Below are 15,188 nucleotides of genomic sequence, written 5' to 3' on the forward strand. Positions count from 1 at the left end.
AAAAAAAAAATCTGAATCCCCCTTTTCCAAATATATTGCTTTCAGTATAAGCCTTCTCAATATGAAGTGGTAAACAATGGCATACAAGCATTCAAATTCTCTTTGGTATTTACAAAACAAAAAGAAATATTTTGTAAATCTCAAATTGTGTCTTAAAAAACTTTGCTCACTTTTGTGAAGTAGTTTTGACATCTGACTCGTCTAAATATGCAAGATACTGAACTAGAGATGGTAAAATGTCTGCACTACCTAAACAGCTCTTCAATTTTGAGTTGCGTCACAAGCTTTAAATCATATACCAACTTCAGTAGCATATGCCAACAGCCATATTTTCTCCACTGTGCGCAGCAAAGGTGGTGCCTACTTCCTATTGACTGGACATGCAAGTAGGAAATAGAAAGCTATTTCTGGGTTTAACTGCGTCAAAACCGTACCACTAAAGTTAAAAACCGCCACTGCTACATTTTATTAAATACTTCTGAACGCCAATAACTTAATGCTCTTAATTAACAGCGTAAAAAGAAGTGTAGGGAGTGAGGAATAGAAAAGGTCTAATGAATATGATCTAAGCTTCTGCCTAATTTGTAGCTATCTAGTTTAGATTTTTCTTGCTTTTGTTTGTGTCTCACTCTGAATATTTTATTTTTATTCAGAGAAGGGAAGGATGGATATTTATTTGCTGGTGTTTGAGTCGTCACCCTCTTGTGGGTCAATTTATCAGCAATTTGTCTTTAAAACATCTGTATGTTTGTTGTTATTGGTCACTCTCAGAACTACTTCTGAGTCTTTATTAATTTATCCTCTATTCCTTTAAACTCCCATCCAAAAATAACCCCAACAAATAATCAAATCTATTGATACTGCAAGTCTTATATGCATAAATTTGTAAAGTACTGCGGGGTGATTTATATGGTCAAAAGTAAAACAATGAGGGCCTCTCAGCGACCAGGACATGATCAAGTGAAACGTATATTTCAGGCATCTCCCAGTGTTTGTATGTTCTACATCATGGAGTCCGACAGAGCGTCCTGGACATGTTTGCCAGTGTGAAGTGGTGGGTGCCAGACGTGGTGGTGTGACGGCACTCAGAGCACCATGAGCACTCAGAGTTTATCTCACACGCAGACTTTGTTGAAGGCAGTAAGGAGGACTGAGGTCAACGTGACTCCTGGAGCACAACCCTAGTCAGCTTACAAGTTATTCATGTGAATAAAAATGGCCCGAACAAAGCCTTATTTTGTCCCATCTTGACTAGACGGATGAAAGATGTTATGGTTTTAACAATATTCCTGCTCTCTGGTGAATAGCGTGGTTGTTTGAATAAGTTACAAAGCAAACTGAAGCAGCAGTTGTGATGAACACACTAGTTCCCATCTGTGTCCATGTTGATATTTTAGCCCTGATTTGCAGGCCTTTGTTTCAGGATTGTGTTATGACAACCCTTTCTGTAGTGAACTGTCTGACCGGCAACAGGATGTAGTAAAACAAACTTCCTGAAAAGGATTTTTAATAGGAAAGGGGAGGGTTATTTTGCACCCGCTGCGTCACTTTCCTCAAACAATAATCTGTGTGTTTGGTGAAAACCATTTTTGTGGTCTTTGTCATCACGTTTATCCTGTAAATGCTGCGTAAATTGTATGACGCTTTGTATGAGGAAATCATGATATCATCATAGCAGTTATTGTCATAGCTTGGTTTGCTCCAAATAGAATTAAACCCATGTTTCTGAAACACTGACTGCTTCTTGCCCATTGTCTGTCTGTGTGTGTGTGTAGGCGTGGGGGTGTGTCTGCATATATATATATATTTTTTTTCAAAATCGATCTTTCTTATCTAACAGAGACTTCCTTCCACGGGGTTCAGGAATTGTCACACGGAGACCGTTAATCCTTCAGCTCCTAAACTCAAGCGCAGGTAAACATCACAGATGCAGTTCATGTGTCACTCCTTAGTACGTCCTCCCTGTTACCACTAGATGGCAGCATATGTTATACCTTAAAACGCTGGAGTAGTGTTCAACACTCCTGTATTTCTTCTCGTTTAATAAAATGCTTGCAAATAGAAATAGAATTGCTTTAGCACTGTGTCGGTGATAACGAGAGTCAAGCAGACTTCTATTGATGACGTTGCGCTTGTTTCACTCATGTTTCTTTTGCTTACTGTGTATCCTTCAAGAATACGGGGAATTCTTCCACTGCAAGGGAAGGAAGTTCACAGATTTCGGTGATATCCGCAGGGAAATTGAGTCAGAGACACGCAGACTCACAGGATCAAATAAAGGCATCTCTCCTGTTCCCATCACCCTCAAGATTTACTCGCCTCATGGTAACGCAGCTTGTTTTTCTGTGTTACTCATTACCCATCCACTAGATACCATATATCTGGTATAGCTGGTATAGATGTGACCTGCATGTGCTTATTTCTGTGCTTAAAGTGCTGAACCTGACTCTTGTGGACTTGCCTGGCATCACCAAAGTACCTGTGGGAGACCAGCCAGCGGACATAGAGTACCAGATACGAGACATAATCATGCAGTATATCTGTAAGGAGAACTGTCTTATTCTGGCTGTCACGCCCGCTAACACTGACCTGGCCAACTCAGATGCACTTAAGCTGGCCAAAGACGTTGACCCGCAAGGTAACTTGCATCTATGTGGGGGATGACTGGCAGATCAATGTTGGCGTTAACTTTTTTTCTTTGTACTGTTGCTCATACAGCTACACAACTGCGTACAACTGTTTGGATAATTGTGTCTGAACTTAAAACACACCAGGCATGGCGCACTGGTGCAGTAGATCCACTCCCCTCTTCTTCAAAACTGTAATTCTGCAATCGACCACTAACTTGCACTTGGATATTTTTCCTAATTTTTACTCATTAAGTTCTTGTTTTTGATTGAAAACTCTCGATTGTGTGTAAATATCCCCAGCAAATGGAATACCAGAAGTGATGTTGACCAATGAAAGTGTTAAAGATTCTCCTACTGACAAATACTGGTTAACCAAGCTCAGCTGATTAGTACCCAGTATAGATGAAAAGCACTGGAATAACTTGAAACTGACAAAAAGGAATTTGTTGAAACAGAATCATTAAAAAAAAAAATAAGGAGACATTATGAAATCTTGAGTAAAACACTTAAAATCAATACGATTGATAGTAAAACACTAGGACTGAGACAGTAAACCATCTTAAAACTTTACTGCAGAGGCTGCCTTGGTGGAATAGTTTTGTTGCTGATTTATTCTTACAGATGGAACAGGAACGCTAGTTCCAGAGATATATGTGCAGCAGGGAATCTAAGTGGAAAAACACAACAATAATTGTACATTATGAATCAATATATTATGTTAAATGTTTGTAACTGTTTTTGTAACAAATTTATTTTTTTAATGCTGTAGACCCAAGGAAGAGTGGTCATTATTACAGCAATGGCTAATGAGGATTCAAATAAACAAACAAACAAACCATGAAACTGTGCGAAAACAAATAAGCATCTCTTATAAGAATATCCTCCTGATTAATAAAAAAATATATTTGGCCAAAGTTTTAGAATGTATTTGAAAACTGATATAACATTGAAATAATATATTGTAAAAAATAAAAAAATAAAAATTTAAAGATAGTTTTTTTTTCTTCGCCCCAGGTCAGCGGACAATTGGTGTAATCACAAAACTGGATCTGATGGATAAAGGAACTGATGCCAAGGAAATACTAGAAAACCGGTTGCTCCCCTTACGCAGAGGTGTGTTGACAAAAAGAAATGATCTTTTTTTTATATATAATTTGTCACACTTCCAGTTTTACCCTTTTTTATTATTATAACTGAAATAGTGTGTAGATCATGCCTACGTGCATGCATTTGTACTTTGTAATAATATACATTGTTGTTGAGTGGTTAGGGGTGAGAAATGTGGGCAATGTAGACTGCAGGCGTTTGAGTGTGTGAGGGAGAGAGTGTGTCTGTGTGCAGAATGAGTAAAGCACTTCCAGTTGCTGGGATCCTTCATGCTTCTCCTGCAGTGGAAATCCATTAGCCATGGGAGCCCACTGGTATAAGTGCTCATGTAGCAGCACTGAGCTGCTGCATTATATTTGAAGTCTGCTGCTATTACATCTATCACTGTTCTAAGTCAGGGATTTGGTCCACTTCGTACAACATGCCCCTCTGTTATACATACACACACATTTCTCACTGTTGTCATAATGGGAAAAAAAAATGGCTGTAAGGGGAAAGTTCCCAAGGACACATCAGAAAATGCAAGCTGAATTTGTCTCACATGAGAAGACTGTGTATCTTGCAAAAGTGTCCATATCATTCAAACTTTTCCACATTATGTCATGTTACAACTACAAACTTTAGCATGTTGTAAATTTTCTGATTATCATACACAAAATAGTACATTATTGTAAAGAAAATGATGCATGGTTATATTTCTTTTTTGGTGTTTTATGGTGGTGTTGGCCACAAGTGTGGCATGCTTTTGAATACAGTCTCCCCGAGGCAATACATTGTAGATCCACCTTCTGCAATCAAAGCTGTAACTCTTTCTGGGTGTGTCTGTATCATTTGGTTGGAGGCTGAAATTGTTGCTCATAGCTCAAGCTTAGTCGGGCTGGATAGAGAACAACCAATTTTTTCAAACATATTGCCACAGTCTATCAGTGGGATTTGAAGTCTAGACTTTGACTGGGCCATTTTGTCTGTTGAAAAGACTTTGACACAAACTGTTATATTACTGACAGGGTATTTGTGCGTTTGCAGTTATGCCACACTCCATTGTCAGATGAATTAAACAGTTAGTTATTGAAGCTTGGGGTATTGTTTTATTACCTAACAAACCTCTGAGGGGTTCACCGAGTAGCAACTCATAGTAACATAGTAACATTAAACTACTCACAGGTGTAGAAGCTACTTGTGAAGGAAGCTGGTTGCACTGCAATTGATTTAGATGTATCAAAGTAAAAGTGGTTATACACACATAATATGCACTCCACACATTTTCAAAATTATTTACACAAAACAAATCATTTTCCTTTTAATTACTGACATCAAAACCAGATTAAATCATGAAAGTTTGTGAATGTAACATGTACAGGGTTGAAAACGTTCAAGTGATGTGAACTTGAACTTTTTCAAGTTCACATCACTTGAACTTGATGTGAACTTGAGAAAGTTCACATTAAGTGAAAAAGTTTTATTTTTTACTTTTCCTCGTAGTAGAGCTGTGCAGGTAATTCGTGTCATCTTTGGTTGACTGCAGTACTGAAGAGAAAGTTAATATGATCTGAAAATAAACTCCAAACAAACAAAAGTGTTGTTGGGAAAACGGCATCAACTCTCGGCAGACAGCTGCGCCTCAATGCCCGCTCTCCACTGGTTTACCAGTAAACATGGACCCGCACGTGTTTAAAATAAACAAAAACATCAAACTCACTTCCACAAGAAGCATAGTAAAGCTGGTACTTATATACACATATACAGTATGTTCCTCATATTACTGTTGGTGTTGCCTACAGTGACCAGATGCTCATTGCTTGTGCTTTACCTCTTTCTCCCCAGGTTACATAGGGATTGTGAACCGCAGCCAGAAGGACATTGATGGGAACAAGGACATCATGGCAGCCCTGGAATCAGAGAGAGATTTCTTTCTGTTCCATCCAGCTTACAAACACATAGCAGAACGCATGGGGACCCCATATTTACAAAGAATACTTAACCAGGTTAACGTCAATTCACGCATGCCCACTTGGGAATAGAAACGCATTGCACCTGAGCATTGACAGTACTTGTTTGCAGCAACTGACAAACCACATCAGGGAAGCGCTGCCGGCCTTTCGTAGCCACCTACAGAGCCAGCTTCTGGCCTTGAATAAAAAGGCTGAAGAATACAGGAAGTTCAGTCCAGACGATGCTTCACGCAGGACCAAGACACTGCTACAGTTAGTCGTTCTTTGTGTTTATTCTTATGTACACCTTTTAATTGATGTGCATGTGGATGTCCAATGTGTTTTTTCTGTCTTTAGATTGGTTCAGCGTTTGGCTGTTGACTTTGAGAAGCTAATCGAAGGGTCCGGTGACAAAGTGGACACAGTGACACTCTCTGGAGGGGCTAGGATCAACCAAATCTTCCACGAACGCTTCCCCAGCGAGCTGGTCAAGGTTTGTGTGTTTGAGTTGCACTTGGCAAGCGGCTATACAACTGTTCTCTGATAAATTATGACCCTCAGTAGCTGTAATGTTTAACTGTAATGGTGCGATGTCCTCACCAAGATTGAGTCTGACGAGAGGAAGCTCCGCCAGGAGATCAACTATGCCATACGAAACATACATGGAGTCAGGTGCAGTACAGAGTTCAGCCCCCTTTCCTCATTTGTAGTTTTCAGTTCCAAAATATAATTCTATGTTTTTTCTCCCCTCACAGGACAGGCTTGTTTACACCTGATATGGCATTTGAAGCCATAGTAAAGAAACAGATAACAAGTCTTAAAGGGCCGTGCATTAAATTCATTGACATGGTCAGTCAGGAACTGATTACGACTGTTTACCAGTGTATTAGCAAGGTATGAAAATGCTGTACTTTGCAAATGTGTTCAGACCCATTAAACTGTCTCTTTTTACAAAAATGAAAAAAAAAAAGTCTGAAAAGTGTGGTGTGCATTTATGTTCAGCCCCTGTTACTGTGATACCTCTAAATAAAATCCAGTCCAACCAAATGGCTTAGACGATCACCTAAGTAATAAATGAAATCCGTCCTTGTGCAATTCAATCACAGTTTTCTGTAAAGAACATAAGAGAACAAACGCATCATGAAGACAATGGAACACAGCTGACAGGTTAACAATAAGGTTTGGGGAACATTTTATGTAGTGTTAAATAAAAAAATCCATCATCAAAATGATAGAGAATATGGATCAACTGGAAACCTAGCAACAAATGGCTGCCCTCCGAAAACTGAGAATGCAGACAGAGGATAATTGTCAGAAGGCCCATTATTACTTTATTGCAGCTGCAGAGATTCACAGCTAAGGTGGGAAGAATCTATGAACAGGACAGTTATTAGTCCTGTAATTCACAAATCTGACCGTTACGGAAGAGTGGCAAGAAGACTTATCGTTTAAAGTCACAAGCCATACAGGAGACACAGCAACCTGTGAAGGAAGGTTGTCTGGTCACATTAAACCAAAGTAAAGTCTTTTGGCCTGTATGTGTGGAGGAAAAGTAGCACTAGACCTAACCTGGAACACACCGTTGCTGCAGTAAAAAGTAAAATACAACGGAGGTAGCATTATGTTGCGGGGACTCCATTTTTTCAGTAGGGATCATCTTTTTTCCTCCAATAAAAGATGATCGGAGGATGAATGGAGCTGAAAGACTTGAGACAAATGTTCTACTTCCAGCAGTACAACAACCTAAGTCTACAGTCAGAGATACTTGAAATATTTCAAATCAAATCCTTGCCCACTTTTTTTAGACAAAAATTTGTTAAACAAAATTTTTACAAACATGTCTCATTTTCCTTCCACTTGTTGTACGTTGGTTCAGACTGTCACATAAAATCCAGAGAAATTACATTGGGAGTTTGTGGTCATATTGCTAAAACTAATGCGGCGGTGTTAAAGGGGTTATGAATACGTTTGAAAGGCACTCGACATGTCTGGTGTGTGTTCGTTGTATATTTACACGGTGTCGAAGCCGCCCCGTATGTGATTTCCTCTCTGTTTCTGCCACACAGCTCAGCGCCTTTCCCCAACTGCGAGAAGAGACGGAGAGGATTATTATCACTGAAATCCGAGAGCAGGAAAATAAATGCAGAGAGCAGGTTGTTCACACACACTTACACAGTGCAAAGGAAAATATTTTAGGTAATTTAGCTAAAATAACAACGTGTATAACGGCCCATTTCTCTGATTAATGTCTCCTCTGTTTAGGTCTTGTTGCTTATTGACATCCAGCTTGCCTACATAAACACCAAACATGAAGACTTTATTGGCTTCACTAAGTGAGTCGCTGAATTTGTATTATTGGGAAATAGAAGTTGAAACAAGGAGTGAGAATATGTGCTATTTATCCCTCTCAGCTCCCAGCAAGTGAACAGCCAAAGCAATATGAACTCGTCAGTACAGATTGCAAGGAACCAGGTGAGGTTTAAGCAGATAAGTTCATTTCTTGTTATTTGCCGTATTTCACAAAAATTAAGACAGATCAAACATGCTTTTTAAAGAGATTTTCAACTGGACTATCTTGTAAAATTCAATTATTATACAGTGAAATTGGGCTCATTTAATTTTTCTACATTATACTATATCTTAAGCTATATTATTGTGCCATGCGTTATTGATGGAAGTTTTTTCTGTTCTGGTAGCTTCAAGTGAACTTGTTTTGTATGAACTGGAGTCTTGGGTCCTGCAATGAAACCATAATTGTTTTTGAATTTTCCCAGAAATGAAGACTTTTTTTTTTTGTCCCAGTCTGCTATGATTTATTGGTAACACATTTATGCAAAAGCAGGAATAATGGAAAACACATTTCCCGTGTCTTGCATCGGGAACCTTGACGTATGAAGCTGACAGTATTTGTTCAACAGCAGCAGATTGTAACTACGGCCTGGGGAAAATAAAAAAAAGAACATCGTGCTCTTGCACAATCTATCACAGAGCTTTTACAGTAGTTAGCTTAGAAAGGATCAGCATCTATGAGAAATTCTCAAAAACACAGTAGATAAAAAAGCCAAGTTAACGTTAATGGTGGTACTTTATCTTCTGCTTTTCTACAGGGTGTGGTGTTTCGCTCGAATCGAATAGTAGGAGTCAAATCTTTTTTTAGTTTTTGTTGTTTTTTTTACATACACTTCTTTTTCACTGCCGCTACTTCTTTTAAAGATTCGTGTGCCAGATTCAGGCTCCAGGGCTTCGGGGTCAGCATGCTGCTTCTGTTGAACCTCGTTACTTCTTCACATTTTTCTCAGTCGCAATACCTATACTGCACTACCGTAACAATATGCATGTGCTGTTCTTTTCTTATTTTTAAAATATCTACAGATGTCATGCAAGGTTTTCCTATTTGCAGGATGTATGTGCCACATCATGGCATTATGTCCTGTTTCCTCTGGTTTTACTCATGGTACATCTTTCCTCTACAGTGCATTGTCTGTCACCCATGTTGAACTCTTCCTTCCTGTTGTTGTTTTTTTTTTCTCTCAGATGAGCTGTTACTCCTGTCTTTGCTTATTACAAAGTCTTTACCTGTTTAATAGATCTTTGATTACTAAATCCTAACTGGTGGTAAAACATTCTGGGCACCATGCAATATCAGAAAACATATGTGATGCAAGTTTACAACTTACTAATTTGCACAATCTTTTTTTTTCACTTAGGTTTAAGCTGTTTTTTCTACCAGCAAGGTCTATTCTCTTTGTGTTACTGAGGGGAGAATAAACATTGAAGCTATCAGTGTTTTTTCAAGTAAATTTATTTCTGAAAAGGCCAGTTGACATGAAATGAAACAGACCAGTTGTCGGGACAACCCAAACGATACACACATACAAAGAAATAAAAAATAATTGAATAAATTAATCAACTCGTTAAGCTATGTTATTTGTAATAATGGGATGCAAACTCCAGAATGTTAAGTTCTTTCCATTGGATTCTTTTGGTGATTGACTTGGCCACTGAGCAGCTTTATTTTCTTTAGCTGAAACCATTTAAAACTGTACTTGGCGCTGTGGTCGGACACATTATCTAGCTGAAAAAAATCCACTGTTGTTTTATCTTCACGTTCTTATCGAGAACACTTACGTAAAATTCATTCTTTCTTTAATTATATGAAAGCCTGCATTGCTAGAACCATGTGCAAAAAAACAGTGATATTATAATATTCCCACCTCCAAACTTTATTGTTGTTATAGGACTTTTGGGGTGATGTGCAGTTGTGTTCCTGCTCCAATTACGGTCCATGACAGATATATCCAGGAGATTTAGCTTAGGACTCGTCTGTATTAAATTAACTGCTGAGTCCAGGTTTTTATGAAGCTCTTTGCCATAAGCAGCTGTCTTTACAGATATTCTAATTATTCTTTTTGACTATCAGAAATCTCACAAGGAAAATCCAGTTGCTGCTGGTTAATGTTGTTTTTTCACTTCTAAATTATGATCCAACATTTAGAAATTTAGAATTATGCCTGCAACCTGTATCATTTGTATTTTTTCCAAAAACAATGTTGTGATATTCTTTACTGTTAGCTATTATTATATGTTTCTTGTGAGATACTTTGATAATAAGAAGCATGTTTTTTGGCACCCATTTAGATCTGAATCAGCTTATGTTAGTTTGAATTTCTATGATGCAATAATTCTTTCTAAATATGACAGATTTCAGCTATTTTATTTGCTTTCAATAAGTCTTTGCACCTCATTTTCTTTCAGTTCTTTTTCATTTTTTTCCCCACTTCATTACAAATATTTTCTGAAATGTTTTTGGTGGTTTCTTTTTATTTATTGTTTGTCTGGGTTGTCACCAACATTTGGTGTGAGTCTCAATGTGCCCATTAGAAATATATTTACTGAGATGGTCAATTATTATTCTCCCCGCCATATTTGCTTTGCTTAGCATCTCACTGCTTCCAACAAGCCAAACCTCTCAACTTTTCCGCGGTGTTGTCATTGTGCTTTCTCAGCTTCTTGTTCTTGGCTGATTTTCAGGTCATACAAAAGGGCTGGCTCACCATCAGTAACATTGGCATAATGAAAGGTGGAGCCAAGGAGTTTTGGTTCATCCTCTCTACAGAGAGCCTATCCTGGTACAAAGATGGAGAGGTGAGGCCCCAGATGTTCACATTTTTTATTTTTATGTTCATTAAACAAGAAAATCAGCAGTCCAGTCAGTTCACCCAAAGTTTATTAACACACATCACAGCTTGGAGCAGTATGTTGAAGTGGTTAAGCACAGGGAATTAGACAGAGTGACGAGCTATTACTTTTGTGATCACAGCTTGAAAAGGTCGTTAAGCCATTCTGATGTCAGTGGGGCTGCCATCTGTCTGCCTGTCTGTGCCTGCTGTACAGGAGCAGAAGGTCTGCACAGCAAGTGTAGACAGGCAGACACACCACAACAGTCTCATCCGGTCACTGCTGATGACACTGGAAGAAGGGACGGCCTGAGTATTGGGATGTTGGTCAGAAAAGATGGAAAAAGGCATAGCAGCAAAGATTCCAATCAACACCCTAAAACTTAGGAAAAATAATAGTAATGCTAATGAAATTTTACTTCACTCCTAATTAACTTTCAAATAACGTGGTTTGTTGAGCATTTTCGTAGCATGCTTTTGCATATACTGTGGCTGAATAGTTTGAAGACCGTGTTAAATAGCTAATTAAGGTTTCTGTCTCTTTAGAAAAGTTATGACTGCATTACTTGCAGAACTGAAAGAGCATCTTGAAGCTTTTTTTCTCTGACCAGCTAACTCTTACTCTCCTCTCCTGCCACCTGGACCTGCAATTGACCCCCACCATTTCCCCCATTCATTCCTCCGACAACCCCCACTTCCCCGTCTTCCTCCCAGTTCCCCCCTCGCTCGTTCCCCCTTTACTCCTCCTTTTCTTCCTCTTCTGGGAGTTCAGGCATTTGGAGCGGCTCACTTTGACACAGCTGGAGCTGCCCCAAGCCAAACTAAGACACACACACTAACACTGAGTGGCCTGAGTTGTATACACAGCATACAGAGCACATGTTGGCTCTGATGTAAACAAAGTGGCATGCAAATAGCAGAGAAAAATATACACTCACTCAGACATACACACAGTCACTTTTCAGATAAACAGTGGATTGCTTGAACACAGCGTTCCAGATGCAGCCCCAGGCATACACGCCGTACACACACTGTGTGTGTTAGAGAGGCCTCTGCTGGTATGACCTTACTAAGCATTTACTTACTCATAGAACATCTGCTAGGAATGATATAAATACAAGCACCCTTTGGTCACATCAAAACAACAATGTCTTGCTGCTTGCAGAACTCAGATTTGTTCTGCAACATCATCCATTGATGCATCTAAGTTGCATCAATGGATTTTGGCATAGTCAGACAAGTTCCTGGTCAACGCTCGCATCCCCTCCCCGTTTTGAGGTTTATCAGCTGTTTGTGTTTGGAAGGCCTGATTACATTCTCAGTCACGCGTGTTATCACAGTAGATCAGATCCACGGCCTTTGTGTGAACACCCGCGCGCAGACACGCACGTACAGAGAGTTGCACAAATCAAAACTTCTGCTTCTTCTCTCGCTCGGTTCCCGCCCTCGTAACTCCCCCACCCACGCTCTACCTCCACAGACATTTCTCTTTTCTTTGACTGCTGCCTTCTTTTATTTTCTCTTTTCTTGGGCCTCCGTTGCCTTTTACTCCTCCTTTACTCTGCCTCTCTCAGTCTGGCTCACCCCTTCCCCAAACGCCCCCCCCACCTCTGTGGTTGGCAGTCTCTCTGGGACTGTGCACATTCCTGGCTGGAAAATCTGAAGCTTTGTCCAAACACCAGCGTCCAAGATCTGCCCAGAGAAATCCCACATGGCTGAACCTATACTGCAGGCCTCCCCTTTGTGACACTCCCCAGCCCCTCCAACTCAGTCCCACCTTTTCTTTTCTCTACTTCTCCACAGCAAATACTCCACCTCCCATCTCTCCCACCATCCTTGTGTCAGCTAATTACAAGTATCCACACTTTAAAAAAAAAAACTGCAGCTGTGCATTGCATCTGCCTTCTATGCATTTGCGCCCTGCATTGACCTCATACCGAGGGCATAGAATAATAGTTCAGAGTTTAAACTGAGCAGCACACTGAGCAGACACACATTCCTGCACCCATTTCACTGCCAGGGCTCCACCAGGCATCCTGAAGAAAAACAGACGGCTCATGCCTATATACACTCAATCTGGATGCTACTACTCTGTGTGTGTGAGAGAGGCCTGTTCCATATCACAAATCCATTAGTTTCAAGGAAAAGGAGTGGACGACTTCAAACACCACAGCTCGGATCCACAGTGCTTCGCAAACCGTCCTGATATCACAGAAGACGACTTCCACACACATATGCACCAACATATGGTACATTCCTGCGAATAAAAACTATGATTAAGAGCTGCTATCTTCCAATTGAGATCCAAAAAACCTAAAAAGGTTGCTGTACAGTTATTGATGCAAGACGTTTACATTTAATACTAAGGGATTATCACAATGGTAGTCACTTTAAGTCATGCATTCTCTTCCTTTAGCTTGTACTCTCTGACTTAGACATCCCTTCACTTTTACAGACGACAGCTGAAAAATCTACAAAATCGATATCACTTGTCTTGACATTGAATTGATTTCTATGTAATAAAAATTAGAACTGAACAGACTGTTGAAAGCATTTGAACATCTTGCACAACACGGCAATGCTAGACCGACAATGTTAGACCATACAGACTCAGGCGACTGAGTCTTTGCTCAGTTGCCTGAGCAAAGACTACGTGCTAGTTGTCATGTCCTTGCAAGCAGATGCTGCTGATGTCTTGGCTGTTGATGCTCTTCCATGCACAGTCTAACCAATGTGCAGACTACTGTACACCAGAAAGATCCTGAACAGGTAGTCTGAACACTGGGATGACGGAGCAGGACCCCTTTTCTCGTTTTCTCTTCCCTCTCTCCGGCCTCGCCCCTTCCATCAGTGGTCGTCTGCTAGCTCTCCCTCCAGAAGCTAGAGGAAGAGTTGGCGAAAAGTTTCCTCTATAATTCAGCTGCTTTTCCCGCTATCCGGTCTGGACGCCAGGTCGAGGGAGCAAGAGGTCTTCATGTGCATCGGACATCCACTCCAATGGGTGTCTGTCCTGCACGGATGTTAGCGTATTTCAGGCCGGCTGTCCACAGGACTGTGTCCCAGCTTAGTATCCAGTCTTGACGTGGCACATTCGCTCATTCAGCCAGAGATCTGCCTGTTCACTCTGGGAAGGCATAAGGAAATAAGGGGAGTGAGAGAAGGAGAGAGAGTTAGGGAGGAACTTAGCAGCCATATATGGGTTGATGGAACCCATGGGGAATCAACTTTGCAGTGGTCTGGATTTTTTCGCCATTTCTTCTTCACTGCCTCCTCTGCTTTCCATGTTCCTCAAAGTTTCCTTGTCTACTTTTGTAAAATTCACGTCCCTCTATCCCTCTTGTCATCCCCTATCCGTCCACTTCCTCTCTTTTTACATCTATACTTTCTACTTCTACCCCATCAGAGCACCCTTTACTCACTCCATTCCCCTCCCCTCTTTCTAAAGCGATCCCAGATGTTGCTGTACTAGCGCCAATCGCGTTCTGTCATTTTTTTTCAATGCCTGTTACAGGAAGTGGGCCTCTTTTGGAAAAAAAAGGAAAGGGGAGAAAAGGAAGAGAGTCATAGGGTTCAGGGGAGCACTGAGAGAGGGAAGACCTAAATGTAGTGTCAAATGTCAGTACGCATATTTGCACATTTTTACTCACAGAGCATCCAGGACAGTTAGCAGATCCTCTGAGTACCCAGGTTTCTATGGATGTCATTATTTGTTTTACAACATCCATGGCTGTTCCTATGACTAGTGTTTCTGGAAGGCCTCTTCTCCAAGGTTAGTCAGAGGGGCTGGGGAAGAATGAGGGGGAAGGGTTGCATTTCAGGAGAAATGTTGTGTTAGAGCTTTAGTCCTGAGTAATGACTTTCACATGTGGGCCCGGCATCTTTCTTGTTTTTTTTTTTTTTGTACTCCCCTCCTTGTCTCCCTCCTCTCTTCACTTCGACATCATACCCTGCCTCCATACCGTCTGCTTCTCCTCACACCGGCTTCTCAACTCCTTCAGCTGTTTTCTGCCATTCAAGAGTCTCAGTGTAGAAACTTATAGACATCTCTTTGGCTCTTTTCTGTGGTGTATCTGTTGTCTCTCTTTTATCTGTGAGTGAGTAACTGGGTAGCAGAAGAATTATCTCATAAACAGTGCCTTGAAATGTATGCATACCTCTTTTTGTCATGTTAAAGCAATACATTTTAATTTAGTTTATTGAGATGTTATGGGATGGTTCATCACAAAGTAGTGTGGAAGGAAAATGATACATGGATATCAAACAGTTTTACTAATAGAAATCTGAAAAGGCGTGGCTCCCATTGCCTTCAGTTTCCCAAAAAGTCAATACTTGGTAAAACCACA

General features: G+C 40.3%; 1 protein-coding gene across 4 annotated transcripts in view; it reads left to right on the forward strand.

Annotated features, from left to right (window-relative positions):
• The window catches only part of dnm3a (dynamin 3a), a 28,065-nt gene that overhangs the window by 1,690 nt on the left and 11,187 nt on the right, over positions 1 to 15,188 (forward strand). For 3 of the 4 annotated variants that reach the window (XM_028027837.1, XM_028027834.1, XM_028027836.1), the window contains exons 2-15: positions 1,841 to 1,914; positions 2,176 to 2,325; positions 2,435 to 2,638; positions 3,645 to 3,743; positions 5,562 to 5,722; positions 5,799 to 5,941; positions 6,026 to 6,161; positions 6,273 to 6,340; positions 6,424 to 6,562; positions 7,735 to 7,821; positions 7,931 to 8,001; positions 8,080 to 8,140; positions 8,776 to 8,802; positions 10,700 to 10,813. In XM_028027837.1, coding sequence (XP_027883638.1) covers positions 1,841 to 1,914; positions 2,176 to 2,325; positions 2,435 to 2,638; positions 3,645 to 3,743; positions 5,562 to 5,722; positions 5,799 to 5,941; positions 6,026 to 6,161; positions 6,273 to 6,340; positions 6,424 to 6,562; positions 7,735 to 7,821; positions 7,931 to 8,001; positions 8,080 to 8,140; positions 8,776 to 8,802; positions 10,700 to 10,813 — 1,534 coding nt within the window. The remainder of the gene's footprint in view (positions 1 to 1,840; positions 1,915 to 2,175; positions 2,326 to 2,434; positions 2,639 to 3,644; positions 3,744 to 5,561; positions 5,723 to 5,798; positions 5,942 to 6,025; positions 6,162 to 6,272; positions 6,341 to 6,423; positions 6,563 to 7,734; positions 7,822 to 7,930; positions 8,002 to 8,079; positions 8,141 to 8,775; positions 8,803 to 10,699; positions 10,814 to 15,188) is intronic. The other variant, XM_028027835.1, reaches the window with a different exon arrangement.

This window comes from Xiphophorus couchianus, chromosome 9, assembly GCF_001444195.1.
Source record: "Xiphophorus couchianus chromosome 9, X_couchianus-1.0, whole genome shotgun sequence".
Classification (NCBI taxonomy): domain Eukaryota; kingdom Metazoa; phylum Chordata; class Actinopteri; order Cyprinodontiformes; family Poeciliidae; genus Xiphophorus; species Xiphophorus couchianus.